Raw genomic sequence first — 16,921 nt, forward strand, 5'->3', positions numbered from 1 at the left:
GCGCTATCTCCCTGGGCCCTGAAAGACGGTTACATACTTCTGTAAGGAATCTGTACGAAGTTTGTATACACATTCAAGTAACATCTGGTATTGAGCGTCAATAAGCAAATAAAAGGGGAAAATTAATATTATTTTTTGTCTTTCATATGCAAGAATATTAATAATCAGATGTGAGTTTTTTAAAAATACCACATGGGGGGGGGTCAGAAAGTACACTGGGTAGGGCACTTGCCTTGCATGCAGTCAACCTAGGTCCAATCCTGGCACCCCTATGTCCTATGTCCCTCTAGTCCCACCAGAAATGACCCGCAAGCACAGAGGGAGGAGTAAGCCCTGAGCACAACTGAGAGTAACCCAAGAACAAAAAAAGAGGGGAGAGGTAGGGAGGAGAGAGGAGAGATGAAACCTTAACCCAATCATCTTTCCAGGAATTTAACTCAAGAAAAGATGAGGGGGTCAAGGAAACGGCTCTGAAATGAGGTAAATAGGTGGAAAATGCCCAGGTCAAACATAGCTGTGCTATCCCTGGGGTAACAGGAGCCCGGCCTGCGGAGGGCTCAGGCAGCTGCGGCTGAGGCAATTTAATTACAGGCTTATAAATTCCTGCGAGAAAATAGTAAGTGAAAACATTAAATTATTCTAATGTTCTGTCTTCTGGACAAAAGCCCATGTAGCTAGTCATAATCAAACTGATTTATTCTAATTTTTAAAGTTGGCATAATTTTTTAATATTATGAAAGACTGACTCGTTATCTCCCATTCCTAGCATACATTCTGGTGACTAGAGTTAGGGCGTTCCAGCTACAGAGGGAGGGGAGAAAGATGCCGGCAAGTGCTCTGGTTCCAGCCGCACTGCCAGCTGTGTGCCTTCGTTCACACTTGCAAGATGGATTTTCATCTTGCTTCAGCCGGCCTGTGGCAGCCTGCAAAGGCAGATGACATCTCAGAGACTTTCCGACTCAGGAGGTGGACCTGGGCAGGCCTCTCCTCAGCTCCCTCTCAGAAGGCCCTGCGTGCTCGAGGCACTTCGGAACCCATCCCGTGTGTAGGAGGTCTGAGCTTAACGGCAGTGTCCTCCGCTTCGTTTCTTCCTTCCTCAGGTAGTAGGGAATCTGAGGAACGGGCTGAGCACGTTCCCTTGTAACTTACGGAGGCTCAAGTGTTGTCCTTCCAGCAGCGGAATCGTCCAAGGAGACGTTCCAAACCTGCAGCCATACACCTATTTCTATAAATTCATTTTTGAAAGATAATCTCTTTCCTGTCTCCATGGTTTATCGTTCAAGCTTGGAGAGCCACGCTGTCAGAGTCAGGCAGGATTTATTTTCGTGGTCAGAGGTGGAATACCCTAGAACACACTGGCCTCCGGTGAGGCTCAGTTTCTCCTCTCCGCCATTCTTATCAAAGCCAAGCTGTTATGAAGAGACCGGGCTGCCCAAGGTCATTTTGGGCAAGTTAGAGAATATGCACCTAGGTTCCAGAACTATCTGCACACCACAGGACAGTCATGAAGATGAAATGGAGAAATACAGACACAGCATTTTAACAGGCACTAGCACACAGCATTCAATGTTACTTTTAGCTTAATGATCTCAGGCAAGTCATCTCATCTCACTTCCCTCGCCCTGAAAAATGAAACTATCTGCTCCAACACAGCCTTCTCTTAATCCTTTAGGGATTGGCAAGAGCATTAAAGAATATTTTGATTGTGGGATGAGGTTTCCTATAACCACATCACTGGAAATGGAAAATACAGTTAACGGTAACATTTATTATTAATAAGACCATTCTGGTTGCATCTGGCATAATGGAAAAAAAAACAACAACACAACAGTAGACTGAAAGTCACAGGGTAGTAACCTGATTCTTCAACTAACCAGACTCTTCAACTAGTTGTGTGGGTGTGGGTGTGTTTGTGTGTCTAGCTCAGTCTTTCTGGGTCTTCACCCTTCTGAAAATAAGGCAACTGGATGATATAATCTCTACAGAGCCTTTCTATAGTATTGTTTTCACCAACAGCAGGAATATGAACAAATCTTATTTACTGTGTGAATAAGCTTTTCAAAGGAAATTAAGACACTGCTTTTACTATTTACTGGACCACACCTGGTGGTGCTCAGGGTTTTCTCCTAGCTCTGCTCACAGGAATCACTCCTGGTGGGGCTTGGGGAACTGTATGTGATGCCAGGGGTTGAACTTGGGTTGGCCAAATACAGGGCAAGTGACCTGCCCACTATACTATGGCTATGGCCCAACATTTATTTTTTTAATTTCTTAAATAACGAAAAAGGAACTCAATAAAATGTTTCCACTATGATACCAAATCCTAATGGAAAAGAACTGAACAGAAAGCCAAAAAGATGTCAAAATTAGTCATAGCCCAAAAATTGTAAGTCACTCACTATAGTTTAGTTAGGAAGTAATCTAAATAGCAAGATGAAATTTTTATATGGCAAACAGAAAAATGATATAATAATGAGTTGCTAAAGGCAGAATGAGAACTGGTGGAAGTCAGCTTCAAGAAGGAAATGTTAGATGGAGGCATGAGCAAAGACAAAACTCTCCTGGGTGGAGGGGTGGAGGGAAAGTTAACTATTGCTTTTTTAACTCCTTAGTAGCAAGATGAAAGTGAATTAACCGAATCAGACCACTAGAAGCATCTTCTCCTAATAGTGCAATCTGACGACTGGCTTCCACTGCTCGGAACTTCAGTACTGGCATCCAGAAAGCTGCCTGCCATTTATTTATTCATTCTCTGTGGTTGCTGGGAACAGAACTGAACATCTCATTCTTCCATAAAATCACATCCACAGCTCACCTTCCTTTTTATTTTTTAAAATTTTATTGTTAAAAGGTATTTTTTGGTGGTGGTGGGGGGTGATGCGGGGAGGCCACATCTAGCAGTGCTCAGGAATGACTTCTGGCTCTATACTCAAGAATTACTCTTGGCAGTGCTCAGGGCACCATATGGGAATAGCACCCTGGTGGGCCGCATGCAAGGCAAGTGACATGCCTTACCCACTGTACTATCTCTCCAGCTCCCTCAGCTTCCTTTTTTTTTTTTTTTTGGCTTTTTGGGTAACACTTGGCAATGCACAGGGGGTACTCCTGGCTTAGCACTCAGCAATTACTCCTGGCGGTGCTCAGAGGATCATATGGGATCCTGGGAATGGAACCCGGGTCGACCGTGTACAAGGTAAACTCCCTACCCATTGTGCTATCGCTCCAGCCCCTCCCCCCCTTTTTTTTTGGTTTACACTTGGCAATGCACAGGGGTTATTCCTGGCTCTTTACTCAGGAATTACTCCTGGCGATGCTCAGGGGACCATACAGGATGCTGGGAATCGAACCCAGGTCGGCCACATGCAAGGTAAACACCCTACAAGCTGTACAATCGCTCCAGCCCTTCAGCCCCCTCTTTTAACGATACTGTTGCCTAGTCCCCCTTGACACCCTGTCCTCTAATCCATCACATTCAAGCTCCGAAGACATACCTGATATTTGTGATTACCTTTCTCTAAAAAACACCTTCACTTCACACATCCTCCCACTCCGTCTTTCTGTTCTGGGCATCTAGGAGCATTCCACCTAGGCACAATTCTTCGATCTGCAAATGACCTTCCCGTTTCCTATCTTCATCCTTCATCTCCAGAGCACCCACCCATCATCTCTCTAAAATTTGCTGCGCATCCCCTGCCTCTCCTCTTCAAAATGCCAACTGAGCACTGAGGGAAGCGAACCTCTCACATCCTCTACACCTGCACTTGAGGCACCAGAAAGTAGGTACCTGTGCACACAATGGCTCATAAGACTTGTCTGCACAACCCGCTATGTACCAGGGGCCAAAGAACTAGAAGGCCCTAAGGGCTGAAGCACATGCCTAGTGTGTAAGCACATGGTCTCCTGAGTACCACCGGGTATAACCCTCAATACCACTGGAGATGTCTAAGTGGTATTGACATCTTAGACATCTTTGCCCCCGCCCCACAAGCTCCTACCCCAAGAAAAAGAAAAATCAGACCAAGGGACTGGATTGCTTTCAAGGAGTTTATGTCTACTGGGCTGGCAGGAGAGACCTTTTACTTTATTTTGGTTTGGGGGCCATACTTGGTGCTCAGGAGCCAGTCCTGACTCTGTCGATGACCTCAGTAATTCAAGGTAGAGAGAGAGGATATACCAGTCCCCCAGTTTTCCTCTCTTCTCCCTTCTCTGGGTAGCCGGCTCCCTTAATCTGCAAGATCTGTATGTTTCCTACCAAAATCTTGCAAGTCTCTTATTTTGTTCTTCCATTCCTTACTCTGACATAACAGTCTTGGCACATTTGACTGAGAAAAATGGGAACCAAGCCATCAAGATGCCTCATTTTCCCTAACAAAATTCTTCCTGCAAGCACATTCATTTCTTTTGTTCAACAGTGTATTCAAAGGTTCACGATCTTCTCAAACACCGTATGTGTCTGAGCCCATCCCTTTCTGTCTTCTCAAAGGCACTGGTCCCCCAACCCTACTCCTGAATCCCAGAATGGCCATACTCTCCGTTCTGAACAACTCCCTACCAGGAACATAAAGTCAACCTTTAGGAACTCCCACTTAAGAAAAACACCCAAGAGCCTTCTCTTCCGTTACGAGAAATGTTTTCCTCAATACGGCCAAAATTCTACTTAATGATACAGATCTACACCAGAATTTCTCAGCCTTGGCACTCAACCCAAACCATCAGGATCTGTCCCATTTTCTCTACAGTCCCAGAGTGATGGCTAAAATCCTGCTTAAAACATTTCAACAGCTTTTCCATTACATTAAAATAAAGTCACTCTTAGACCTGGGAGACGTTATCCTGCTCCCCTCTTGGACCTCTGCTCACAACCAGCCTCTTCCTCAGCACACTTGGCTCATCCCTTTCCCTTGGAACCCTGGTCCTCACAACTGCCCAGAATGTTCTTACCAGTGACACTGAATAATCAGGACTGGCTTTTTCACTTTTTTCCATCTAAGGCTTAGTTTAAAATTACTTTATCAGCAAGGTCCTTCCTGACCACTAATCTAAGGTAGCTATGATATCAGTTTTCGCAGAGCAAAAGCATAGAAACTTTCGACAGACAACTAGACATTTAAAATCTTATCTTTCCCCAAAGAATTCAAGTACCAAGAGAACTGTCTGTCCACTTTTCTATTTATAGACCTACAAATAATGCCCTATACACAGGAGGGAGCAAATAAACTTGTGGAACTGGTTAGAATAAATAATGTTAAGATGTATCAACTTTGACAAAGTCCCAGCTGCCAGGCATCATGAAAAATTTCATTTGTGCAGCACCAGAAAAAGATAGCAATTAACAAAGACTTGTGTCCTCATCACATTACCTAAAAAGCTTTCTGATAAGACTTTTCTATTAGAACTTCGTTTCCTCAGTGATAAAAACGAAGATGAACTAAATTCAAGTCCAAGGGTAAGAATATAAAGAGGTAATCCTAAAGGAATTCTGGTGTTTTTTTTCAATCTAAGAATTCATCCTCTCTATGGAAACAAAATGGCCCAAATACCCTTTGATATATGACGACTCCAGAACATCTCATGAATTAACTCTTCTCTGCTTCAGACCTTGACACTACATCCCCAAGGGGGCAACTATGAAGTTCTCACCCAGAAAGGCACAAAGTAGAATGACAGATATTTCAGGATCTGCAATTGGCTGAAAGTCACGCAACTATAATAAAATGCAACCAAGCCTTCTCCAAAAACTGCAAGGGCATTTCTAGCAGTAGTGAAATAGAGGTGCCAGGAGACTACTGCTCTCACAAGCAAAACCAGTAAAATTATTTCCTTTAATCACTAGCACAAGTTAAAGAAAAATACGGTTCACTGGATTTCATAGTATCTCTTTCTTTTTTGGTCACACCTGGCGTTGCACAGGGGTTACTCCTGGTTCTGCACTCAGGAATTACTTCTGGCGGTGCTCAGGAGACCATCAGGGATGCTGGGAATCGAACCCTGGTCCACCATGTGCAAGCCAAACACCCTACATGCTGTACTATAGCTCCAGCCCTATAGTATCTTTTTCTTTGGGGGCAGGGGAGCCTCCCAAGAAGTATTCAGGGGGCCACTCCTGACAATACTGAGGCCCAAAGATGTAAAGCTGTGGGCCCTATGAGACCCCCAGGGCCCCCAGGCGGTGGCTAGGGGCGGGTGGTGGTCCTGTGATGCTGGGGTTCAATCTGAGATCCATCACATTTGCCTGTACACCTGAGTGCTAGGCTATCTCCCTGGTTCTATCATATTTTCTTCAAATTAAATACTACAGCAAATAAAACTGAAGTTAGAATTCAGTTTTATTAATACTTTAAATATAAGTTACCATTAAAATAAGATATAGTAGTATGTTATGCAGAGCAAGGTTGGTATGATCATAAAGACCACCTCTAGTTACTTTCAAGGTCTTAGTGGTTGAAAATTCTTAAACAAAGCGATGTCTTTATTTTATGATAATCCCACTCCTCACTCTGACTTATCAAAAGAGCTGTTAATATTACTATGAACAGACATCTTTTGTTGTTTTTTTGGGGGGAGGCCACACCCAGCGATGCTCAAGGGTCATACCTGGCGGTGCTCAGAGGACCACAGGTAGTGCCAGGACTCAACAGTGCTGCGACCACAGCAGCATGTAAACAAAACACCTTAACCTGCATCCTATCTCTACAGTCCCTTTTTGGTTTTTATGAAAAGAAAAGTAGAGCAAGTGAGTAACAAAAGTAAAACTATCAGGAGAAACAAAAGAAGAGGTGTTTGAAAAATAAGGCTAAGAGAAGGGAAAAGGGCAGAAGTATAGTAAAGCATATCTAAGGATAAAGGTGTAAAGAGTACAAAGCAGAAGAAACCAAGCAGGAAGACACCAACAACAGTATGTACACTGACATGCTCGGCATAATTACAACGTGAAGGAAAACAAGAAAGGAGGTGGGTGGAAAACATGGTGATCATGAAGTCCTCAGCAAGTCGCCAGGAAGGGCTCTGCTCGGACAACTTAATGGCTTTCTAGCTCCAGAAGTCAAGTTCAGCTCACACACAACCATCCTATTTGGGGTATGCAAAAGACATGCAGCATTTGCCATAGGTTTTAAAGTATTTACATTTATAATAAAAAGGAATTTCTTCAGAATGTCTGGAAATCAAGGAGAAAATATTTTGCTTCCTTTGCTGTTTGGGGGCCACACCTGGTGGTGCCCAGGGTTTATTCCTGGCTCTGCCAGCCGGCTGTCTGCAAGGCAGTGTCCGACCTGCTGGACTCTGGCCCTTTGGGGAAAAGTTTTAATCCCCTTAACAGTCAAGGATAATAATCCAATACTCTGGAATTCACAAGGGATTTTGCATGATTAAAAAAAATTAAGTTATACACTATAAGATGAGCTGGAACAATAGCACAGCCAATAGGGTGTTTGCCTTGCACGCGGCCGACCTGGCTTTGATTCCTCCATCCCTCTCGGAGAGCCCGGCAAGCTACCGAGAGTATCCCGCCTGCACAGAAGAGCCTGGCAAGCTCCCGTGGCGTATTCGATATGCCAAAAACAGTAACAAGTTTCACAATGGAGATAACACTAGGTTTGTCCTTTCAGCCTTGCCACAGGGAACTTAGTTTACCTTAAAGCAATGTCCTTTCTGTATGGACATAGGAAGACAGTTAATATTATGCTTTGTAACTTGGGAGTTGATAGACTCCAATAATATTTACTCCTGGGCATCTGCTCTCTCGATCAGTTGCCCTTAGTTCCTAGCACCCCAAAAACAGGGTCCTGATGCGGGATAAAACGACCCAGGGCAAGCTGTGAGCTACCCTGGCATCAAAATGGGCCAGGCCAAAGCGCCACAATACTCAACTGTAAGTTGAGAGCATGGTCATAGACAAATGCTGTCATGATCCAAAAGTAATTATGAGACTATAACCCTGCTGGGGTTAGAAAGACTATCCTGGCCTGAGGACTGTGGTCTGAAATATATAGTGAGATGTCCTCAGGAAGAACCAAACGTTAAGTCTGATATATCTCTTACTGTGCCCATACAGAATGACATTGCTAGAAATATTAGAAGTAGATTTACTACACCTATTTAAGTGGATTACTAGCTGAGGAAAGAAGAAAGCAACACACCCTGGATGGGATCCCTCCCTTAAGTGGATCTCCTAGTAATCTGGAGTAATTTCCTTAGATGAGATTTTGTTAATCTTCTGGAGGAGTGGTCTTACCCCTCTTTGTTGATTTGTTAATCTTCAACCCACCTTTGTGTCACTACCCTATGTGACTGCTATATAAACTAAGACTGTAAGAGAAGTAGGGGAGAAGACACAGAAGCAGAGCACAAAGCGAAAGAGAATCAGGGAGTCATCGGAGCCAGAAGCAGGGGAAAGAAAGAGCACAAAGCGAGTGAGAGTCAGAGTCAGAAGTAAAAGACAGTCAGAAGTGAGAGCGAAAAGGGCTCCAGAAAGAGATCGAAAGAGACCAGGAGAGAGACAACTGGAGACAGAGAGAGGTCAGAAGAGACTAGAGAAGAGACTACCGAGAGAGTCAGAAATAGACAGAAGAGAGCACAGCGGCACACACAGAAGCAGAGCATGAGGAGCAACCATCCCGATCCGGTCCATACACAGCGACTTGAGAGCACTGAACGCTAGTGGTGAGAGAGAGACAGCCCTCGAACAACAGACACATTACTCTCTTCCACGCACGCTTCTATTTTTTACAGGAGATGTTACTGGTGCCCGCTTGAGCAAATCAATGAGCAACAGGATGACAGTGACAGTGACACTGTAAGGTTACACACACACTGTGTATCCGTAAAAAAGAAGCTGTTAAAACAGGGATAATGGCTGTGAAATATTTTATCTACCAAAAATGACCCATAGTTTAATGACTATAACCAGCTGGGTCATTTAGCCTACTTCCAACTTTTAAAAAAACACTGCAAATTATATATTGCACCATAATCTTAGTAACATAGTTCTTACTACTTCCTTAGAATAATTTAAGTAACTAAAATGATATAAAATCCTTCGTGCATATTATGCATCGCGAGGTTAGCTACAGTATAAATACCTTTGTCAACAATGTTCAGCTTGCCAAAATGATGTGATGTACTTACATTCTATGCCTATTGGTTATTTATTTTTAGGCCACACCTGGCTATGCTTAGAGGCTATTCTTAGCTGCGTGTTCAGGAGTGAGTCCTGATGGTGCTCGAGGATCGAATGTGGTGCCAGGGATCAAACTGGGGGTTGGCTGCATACAAAGCCTTACACCTCCTATATGCTCTCTGGATCAAACTGGGGGTTGGCTGCATACAAAGCCTTACACCTCCTATATGCTCTCTGGATCAAACTGGGGGTTGGCTGCATACAAAGACTTACAACTCCTATATGCTCTCTGGCCCATTCTAATTTTTATATTTAAAAATTTATTATCTCTTTGCATGTGAGAACACTCATTTTGCCATCACAGCCACTGCGAATCAATTTTCTTCAAATGGTATAAATTTTCTCTTTATAGATGAGCAACATGTGTAACAGCTAAAAACCAAATCAGGAGGATATGGCTGTCTCTGTATTAACTTCTTTGTATAGAACAAAATCATCATGCACTGGGGCTTTTGAAAGAGTATTCAACGTCCTTATGTCCACCTTCCCATTGCTGATTCTGTAAAAATTGTACTCTTGAATCCAGAGCACTAGTGCAGTGGGTAGAAAACTTGCCTTGCATGTGGCTAACCTGGGTTTAATTTCTAGTACCCCATATGGTTCCTCAAGCCCCACAAGGAGTGATCTCTGAGCACAGAACCAAGAGTAAGCCCCAAGCACCTTCAGGTGGGGCCCCCAAACAAAATAAACTAGCAAGCAAAAAACACTATTCTCAGCACACTTTTCACAGGAAAGGCTGTCTCCTCCTAAATTGAGGTGCTGATTCACTCCCCCCCCCCAATAAACCAAACAAACCCAAGGACATTCTGTAACTAAGCATATGAAATAACTTATGTTGCTCTTCCTCTCTGACTAGTGGAAGCTCTACATAGCCTGCCTTGTCCAACCAGACTGCCCTCACACCCCACACACTTAATCCACTCGCCAATACTAAGTTTCATTAAGTTCTGATCTCCCTTCAAGAAAAGGACAATGGCTCAGGTGAATTATTACTTATCATTATCAAGAAGAATCCGGCCCAGAACCATTCTTCCCCAGACTAACCTCTCTCCTAACTGTACCAAAGTCCTCTGGGTATTTTTGAGGAATGTTTCTGAATGAAAAAGGTCTAAATTTTTTTTTTGGGGGGGCTTTTTGGGTCACACCTGGCTCATGCTCTCAGGAATCACTCCTGGCAATGCTCGGGGAACCATATGAGATGTGAGAATCAAACCTGGGTTGGCAGCGTGCAAGGCAAATGCCCTCCCCACTGTGCTATCGCTCTAGCTCCAAAGGTCTAAGCTTTTAAACAATTCAGAACTTAGTATGATTTTTTTTTTCAAATTAGTATCTTTGGAAAAATATGAGAACATTTCAATGATGTTAAAAATGATTGCAAAAATGGTTAGAATGTTTTATCATTTTCCCCTAAACACTAACAGGAGCACAATTTACAAGAAAGTCGTAATATTTAAATGTAAGTTAATTTCATAATCATTTATATTCCAACTTGGCCTACTTGATTTTTCCCATTTGATTCACTGGGATTCAAATAGTCTTTGTGGCCATTTTGAAAGTTGCATTCCATTTCAAAGCATTAAAATTTGTCATCACTTATATGCTAAAGATGTTTGGAACGACAATGCCATTGTAAGAGTAAATTCATAACCTCCAAACACTTAAGAGATTTATTATTTTTATAAGGAAAGGGTTTCCCAAGCAATGCTAGAGGAGGGGGGCAGGAGCCCCTCCCAGTGGTTCATGACTGGCAGTTCAATGCGAGGGCCGGAGGATGCCAGGCTGCTAGGATCCTGTGGGCCTAGGTAATCTAGGAGCCTTCGGGGCCATTCCCAGCAGTGAATGGGGGGTTTATTTTCTTTATCTTTGCTCACCTGGATTCTCTTACATTCCTACTATGGACATGGAGCTTTCTTTTTATTTTTTTGGAGCTACACCCACCGGTGCTCAGGGATCACTCCTGGTGGGAACCTGGGGGGACCAAAGTGGGTGCTGAGGATCAAAGCCTGGGACAGCCAGGCACATTACCCCTGTTCTCTCCGGTCCCAGAATGTGAGGCAATAACAACAAAAATTAACAACAAAAAAACCTGTATCGAAGATATAGATACAGGTCTCCAAATCAAATTTGAAAGCATATGTAAATATTTTAAAATTCCAAGATTTACGGCATTAGGATGGTGACTCACTGGCAGTGTGCCTACCCCAAAGAGATGAGTTCCTGGGTTTAACCCTCAACACAGTAAAATGAAAATAAAATTAAATCCAAGACCTAAGCATTAAAGACCTAAATCAATTTGAGAGCTCAAAATCTAGTTCAGGAAGAAGGGTATACCTGAAGAAACTACAGAGACAGGGTTGAAAAGAGTCTTGAGACTGGGTCTATCTTATTTCTTTGCCCTTCTGTCTAATTTTACAACTACCTATACAACTCAAAAAAGGTATCTTGCCTAAGTGAGTCGATGCCTCTCAAAATGTTTTAAGACACATTCCAGTAGTAATTACAACTGCTGATGACCTGAAAATGGGTCACCCCACACGAATGATTAAAACTCTTATGCAATGTTCTTTTGGAGGAAACAGGACAGTTTGTACAAATATTTCAACTGATCTACTTCCCTAACAGAAGATGGTACACATTTGTAGATCTTACCAAGTCCTAAAATCATACAGAAAAGTAAAAGAAAAATTATAAAGGTAAATTAACCTAGGCATTTTTGCATTATGTAACTTAGGGTACATAGGCTTCTGTTGTACTATTAATAACAACTGAAGTTTATTTTCACTTTGAAAGTATAATGAAAGAATTATATTATCTGAAAAAAATATGTGAAGACACAGTCTATGAAATAAGGACGTATCTAAAGAATATATGTCTGCATCGCCATTGTTTTGTTTTTCTTTTTTTGGGGGGTGTGTGAAGGGGCCTGCACCTGCTGGTGGGTTACTCCTGGCTCTGCACTCAGGAATCATTCCTGGTGGTGCTCAGGGGACCATATGAAATGCTGGGAATTGAACCCTGGTCAGCTGCACCTTACATGCTGTACTATCACTCTGGCTCCCTACATTGCTACAAGGTTTAAGTGCTCAGGTGTCACTGCAGGCAGTGCTCGGGGACTAGGAGGTGTAGAGGACCGAGCATTTTGAACTATCTCCCCATGCTTCAATAAGCTAATAAGCTACATTTCCTTCCCTTTCTGAATCTGGTCAGAAATTAAATTTAGCTTGTCAATTTGGGAGGTGGGGGGAAAGGGTTGGTTTGGGGCCACATCTGGTGATACTCAGGGGTTACTCAGGAGTTATTCCTGGCACTGCAGGGGGCGAATACGGGATGCTGGAGAAGGACCCGGGTTGGCCACATGCAACGCAAGTGCCCTACCTGCTGTACTATTGCTCCAGCCTCTAGGTTTGTGTCAATTTTTAACCTTTAAATAAACTAACTTTTTTGAAACATATTCAAGTGAATTTATATAATTTGGACATCGACCAGGCTTAAAGACGAAGTCACTCCATTTCATAAAGTTTTATATGCCTGTGCAGAAAGGACACCTAACATTAAGAAATGGGGGACAGGGAACCACGACATGAGCAGTCTCCCCCTGAAGTGAGTGAAATCAACCTCCTCTGGCCCCGGAGTGAACTGGGGCTGGGTGGCTGCCCACCTTTATAGACTGAAGTCAGAGGTACTCGGGGAATGTTCCAAGCTGGTACCCTTCCTACTTCACCACCTGATCACTCAAATTTAAAGGGCTTGTAGCAATAGGAAAATACCCATTTAAAAAATCCATAAATTAGCCTAAATCAATGTATTTAGAAAACTCAAGGCACTTGAAGAGGGAACGATAAACTGATTTTTTTTTTTTTTGCTTTTTGGGTCACACCCAGCAATGCTCAGGGGTTACTCCTGGCTTTGCACTCAGGAATTACTCCTGGCAGTGCTTGGGGGACCATATGGGATGCCGGGGATCGAACCCGGGTCGGCCGCGTGCAAGGCAAACGCCCTACCCGCTGTGCTATCGCTCCGGCCCCACTGATTTTCTTTTTTGGGGGAAAGGGGCTCAAGCATACCTAGCTGTGCTCAGGGTTTACTCCTGGCAGGGCTCAGGGGACCATATGGGGTGCCAGGGATTGAATGTGGATAGGCCATATGCAAGGGAAGCACCTTACCCAGTCTACTATCTGTCTGGTCCCCAGTCTATTCTTGTTATGAACCCTAGAAGAAGTTACTGCTTGTCTATAGTAATTGTAGTTATTAATTTATTTGAGGGAGGAGGGGGGCAATGGATCAGTCAGTCCTTTGCACCTGGAATCACCTGACTCCAGTATAAATAATTGACTCTAGAGTTGTGATTATTTTTTTACTGCAGTGCCAGGGAATCAAACCCGGGCCAAATGAAAGCTCAACAACTGAATGACACCCCTAGTTACCCCCACAGTTTATCTATAGCATAAAACTACCTAAAAAAGCTAGATGGTGGAGAAGCTGCTACATATGAATGGAAATTAGTCTTTTACTAACTTAATTTTGCTGTATTATCTTAGAAATGTGGGGTCCTATAATCAAAATCTATATAAAGCTAACAATATTTTTGGCCCATCTCTTTGAAAACCCTTTTGGTTGAGAAGTGGGGATGGGTGTGTCTAGAGACCAAAAGATCAATAATTCCTAATATAAGCCCGAAGCATACTGCAGATGTGTGAACTCCAGCAATATCCTCAACATGAAAGTGTGCAGTATTTTTCAATTTTATTTCCTTTTTTTTTTTTTTTTTTGCTTTTTGGGTCACACCCAGCGATGCTCAGGGGTTACTCCTGGCTTTGCACTCAGGAATTGCTCCTGGCAGTGCTTGGGGGACCATATGGGATGCCGGAGATCGAACCCAGGTCGGCTGCGTGCAAGGCAAACGCCCTACCCGCTGTGCTATCGCTCCGGCCCCTATTTCATTTCTTAAAATCCATCAATGTCTTAAAGCATTTTAAAATCATCTATAGAATAAAAAAATTTTTTTTTTTAAATTTCTTTAGATGGGGGAACCACACCTGGCAATTCTCAGGCTCAGTCCTGGCTATATTCTCAGAGAAATGTATGTGGTACCAGGGATCAAACCCAGGCAAGCGGCATGGAAGACAAGTGCCCTTCCTGCCGTACCATCTCTTCAGCCCTGAGAGGAGACATTTAAAAAACTAAATTCAGTCAGCTATATTACTACCATTTTGCATAATCTCAAAATATGTAAAGGTGTAACTTTCAATACTCAAACTGCCACTAGGTACTTGGGTAGTAATCACCAATTAAGACGGAAGGAAGATGGAGAGATAAAAAGTATCTCTTAAAAACCCACTGAAGTTTCTATTGTACAGTATCCTGCTATATTGAGACTAAAGATTGGAGAACGGATAAGGGTTATTTCATTATTAGGTACCTAGAGTTGAAGGGGAAAAAAGCAAAGTAGATAGAGAAGAAATTAAAATTAGGACTGAGTAACAATGATTCTAACAATGTGGCATTTAAAGTGAGATTTAAGGAACTTATTATAGTGCTAAGAACCTTAATAAACAGTGAAACTTTTAAATTATTTAATGTGACTCCAAGAGAGACATGTAAAATCACAGTCATCAGGGTATACTAAATCATCTTACTAAATCTACACTACAGAAGCCCCGTACCCCCTCAACAAAAGTCATGAATTAATTAGCCAAAGTCACGTTTTTCAGCTAAGTAGTCATTTCTGGAACGATTACTTCCCACAAAATGTAGGGTTTTTTTTTTTTTATTCTTTTTATTCAAAAACTCTCTAAAGAAAGAAACTAGCAGTTACATACCTATAGATGGAGACTTGAAAGGGTATTTATCTGGAAGGTCCACTCTGACTTTCCACACTCCACCTTCATACGGTGCTGGAACAAAAGTGAAAATGATCAGTGTCTCCAAATCAGAAAATAATGTAAGAATTAAATATTTAATCTCATCTGAAAACCTTGTAAGTTCATTTTTTTTCAAGTCCTGAATCACTATTGTTTTGACTGCTTTTGAAATGCTTTTGACAGTTCTATAATTTAGAAGCATTTTCTTACCCTTAAATTGTTAAATGCTATCAAACTATGTAATACAGCCATTTATTTCACTTAAGCCCCTCTCCACCAAACAACAAAAGAAGGGGGAACATTTTCCCCCTTTCTCAAACCAATTATGTGGCAATTCATAACAAAGCTGAGGATTCACAATTCATGTTCACTGACAATGGATGATTATAAGAGTACGACTTGGTCACAGTTCCTGATACAATTACATTTACGTGTTCACTTTTCACAAACTACACATACCACCCTCTCTGATCGTCTCACTGACTATTAAAGAATAGAGCAAAAGATTGTAGTAGAAGAACACATACCAATACATGTACTTACTTCCTTGTGGTCCATAAAACTTCACTACAAACTCATTGAGTCCGCCCAGGATGGTGACCTCATGTTTACTCTCAATGCTAAGGTGGAAGGTAAAGGAAATTACACAGACTCTGTGCTTCCCAAACTAATGGTGACCGACAGCCTCAAGAAATGCCATTTAAAATGCTACCAAAATGTTACATGAGATGATAAAATGTAAAAACAATCCTGATACTTTAGGAGGACATATCCTTGTGAAAAGAATCTATGATCCCAGCCCTGAAAAGACAAGAAGATCTAAAAACCCTGGGCTGGAGTGACAGCACAGCCAGTAGGGTGTTTGCCTTGCACACGGCTGACCCAGGTTCGAATCCCAGCATCCCATATGGTCCCTTGAGCACCGCCAGGGGTAATTCCTGAGTGCATGAACCAGGAGTGACCCCTGTGCATCGCCGGGTGTGACCCAAAAAGCAAAAAGCAAAAAAAAAAAAAAAAAAAAAAAAAAATCTAAAAACCCACCAAAAAACAAAGAATATGGAGAAGCTTTAAATTCAGAGTCTGGGGGCTGGAGTGATAGCACAGCGGGTAGGGCGTTTGCCTTGCACGCGGTCGACCCGGGTTCGATTCCCAGCATCCCATATGGTCCCCTGAGCACCGCCAGGAGTGATTCCTGAGTGCAGAGCCAGGAGTAACCCCTGTGCATCGCCAGGTGTGACCCAAAAAGCAAAAAATAAAAAAATAAAAAAATAAATAAATTCAGAGTCTGGGTTGAAATTCCTGAACTGCCATTTTGCCATTAACTGGGTAAGCCTCGAGGAAAGTACCTGAGACTTTGCTCTCTAGCAAACTGCGGAAAACACCATTTCCCATTTCGTAGGATTTCCATGAGGACTAATTGGGTTAAATGGGTAAAAGGGACAAAAGTGCATTTTGCAGGTACACAACTGACAATAAATCCCTTAAGCTTTCCCTTTATTTTCTTACCCAGCCTAAATCCTCGGTCTTTAACATAAACTCAGTACCCTTTTTTGGAGGTGGGGATGTGCAGGGGGGAAGAGAGCTCTTCTGAGAGTGTTCAGGGGGCTGAGGGGCCACTACCAGCAATACCCAACCAGTTGGCAAGTGTGATCGCTCCATTTTCAGGCCTGACTCTGCAGTGTTGCTTGGACCCAGAACTGCTGGAGGCCACTCGGGGTTATATGCAGCAGTACTAGGGGAGTGGGGTATGCAGACTGGAGCATGCAAAGGAAAATTGGCTTCAAGTCACACTTGGTCAAATGACACGCGTGCACTCTGGTATACTAAATTCCTGCTGCTCGGCTATCCTCTGACATTGTGAAATACTCCAAACTTGTGCTGA

The 16,921-nt window shown here is 42.8% G+C and overlaps 1 protein-coding gene across 3 annotated transcripts in view; it reads right to left on the reverse strand.

The window, feature by feature from the left end:
• Positions 1 to 16,921, reverse strand: part of UBE2H (ubiquitin conjugating enzyme E2 H) — a 112,563-nt gene that overhangs the window by 39,489 nt on the left and 56,153 nt on the right. For 2 of the 3 annotated variants that reach the window (XM_055129592.1, XM_055129545.1), the window contains exons 2-3: positions 15,583 to 15,659; positions 14,998 to 15,072 (exon numbers count right to left, since the gene is read on the reverse strand). In XM_055129592.1, coding sequence (XP_054985567.1) covers positions 14,998 to 15,072; positions 15,583 to 15,659 — 152 coding nt within the window. Of the gene's footprint in view, positions 1 to 14,997; positions 15,073 to 15,566; positions 15,660 to 16,921 lie in introns of all 3 variants that reach the window. The other variant, XM_055129644.1, reaches the window with a different exon arrangement.

The sequence above is a fragment of the Sorex araneus genome, chromosome 1 (assembly GCF_027595985.1).
Source record: "Sorex araneus isolate mSorAra2 chromosome 1, mSorAra2.pri, whole genome shotgun sequence".
NCBI classification, from domain to species: Eukaryota; Metazoa; Chordata; class Mammalia; order Eulipotyphla; family Soricidae; genus Sorex; species Sorex araneus.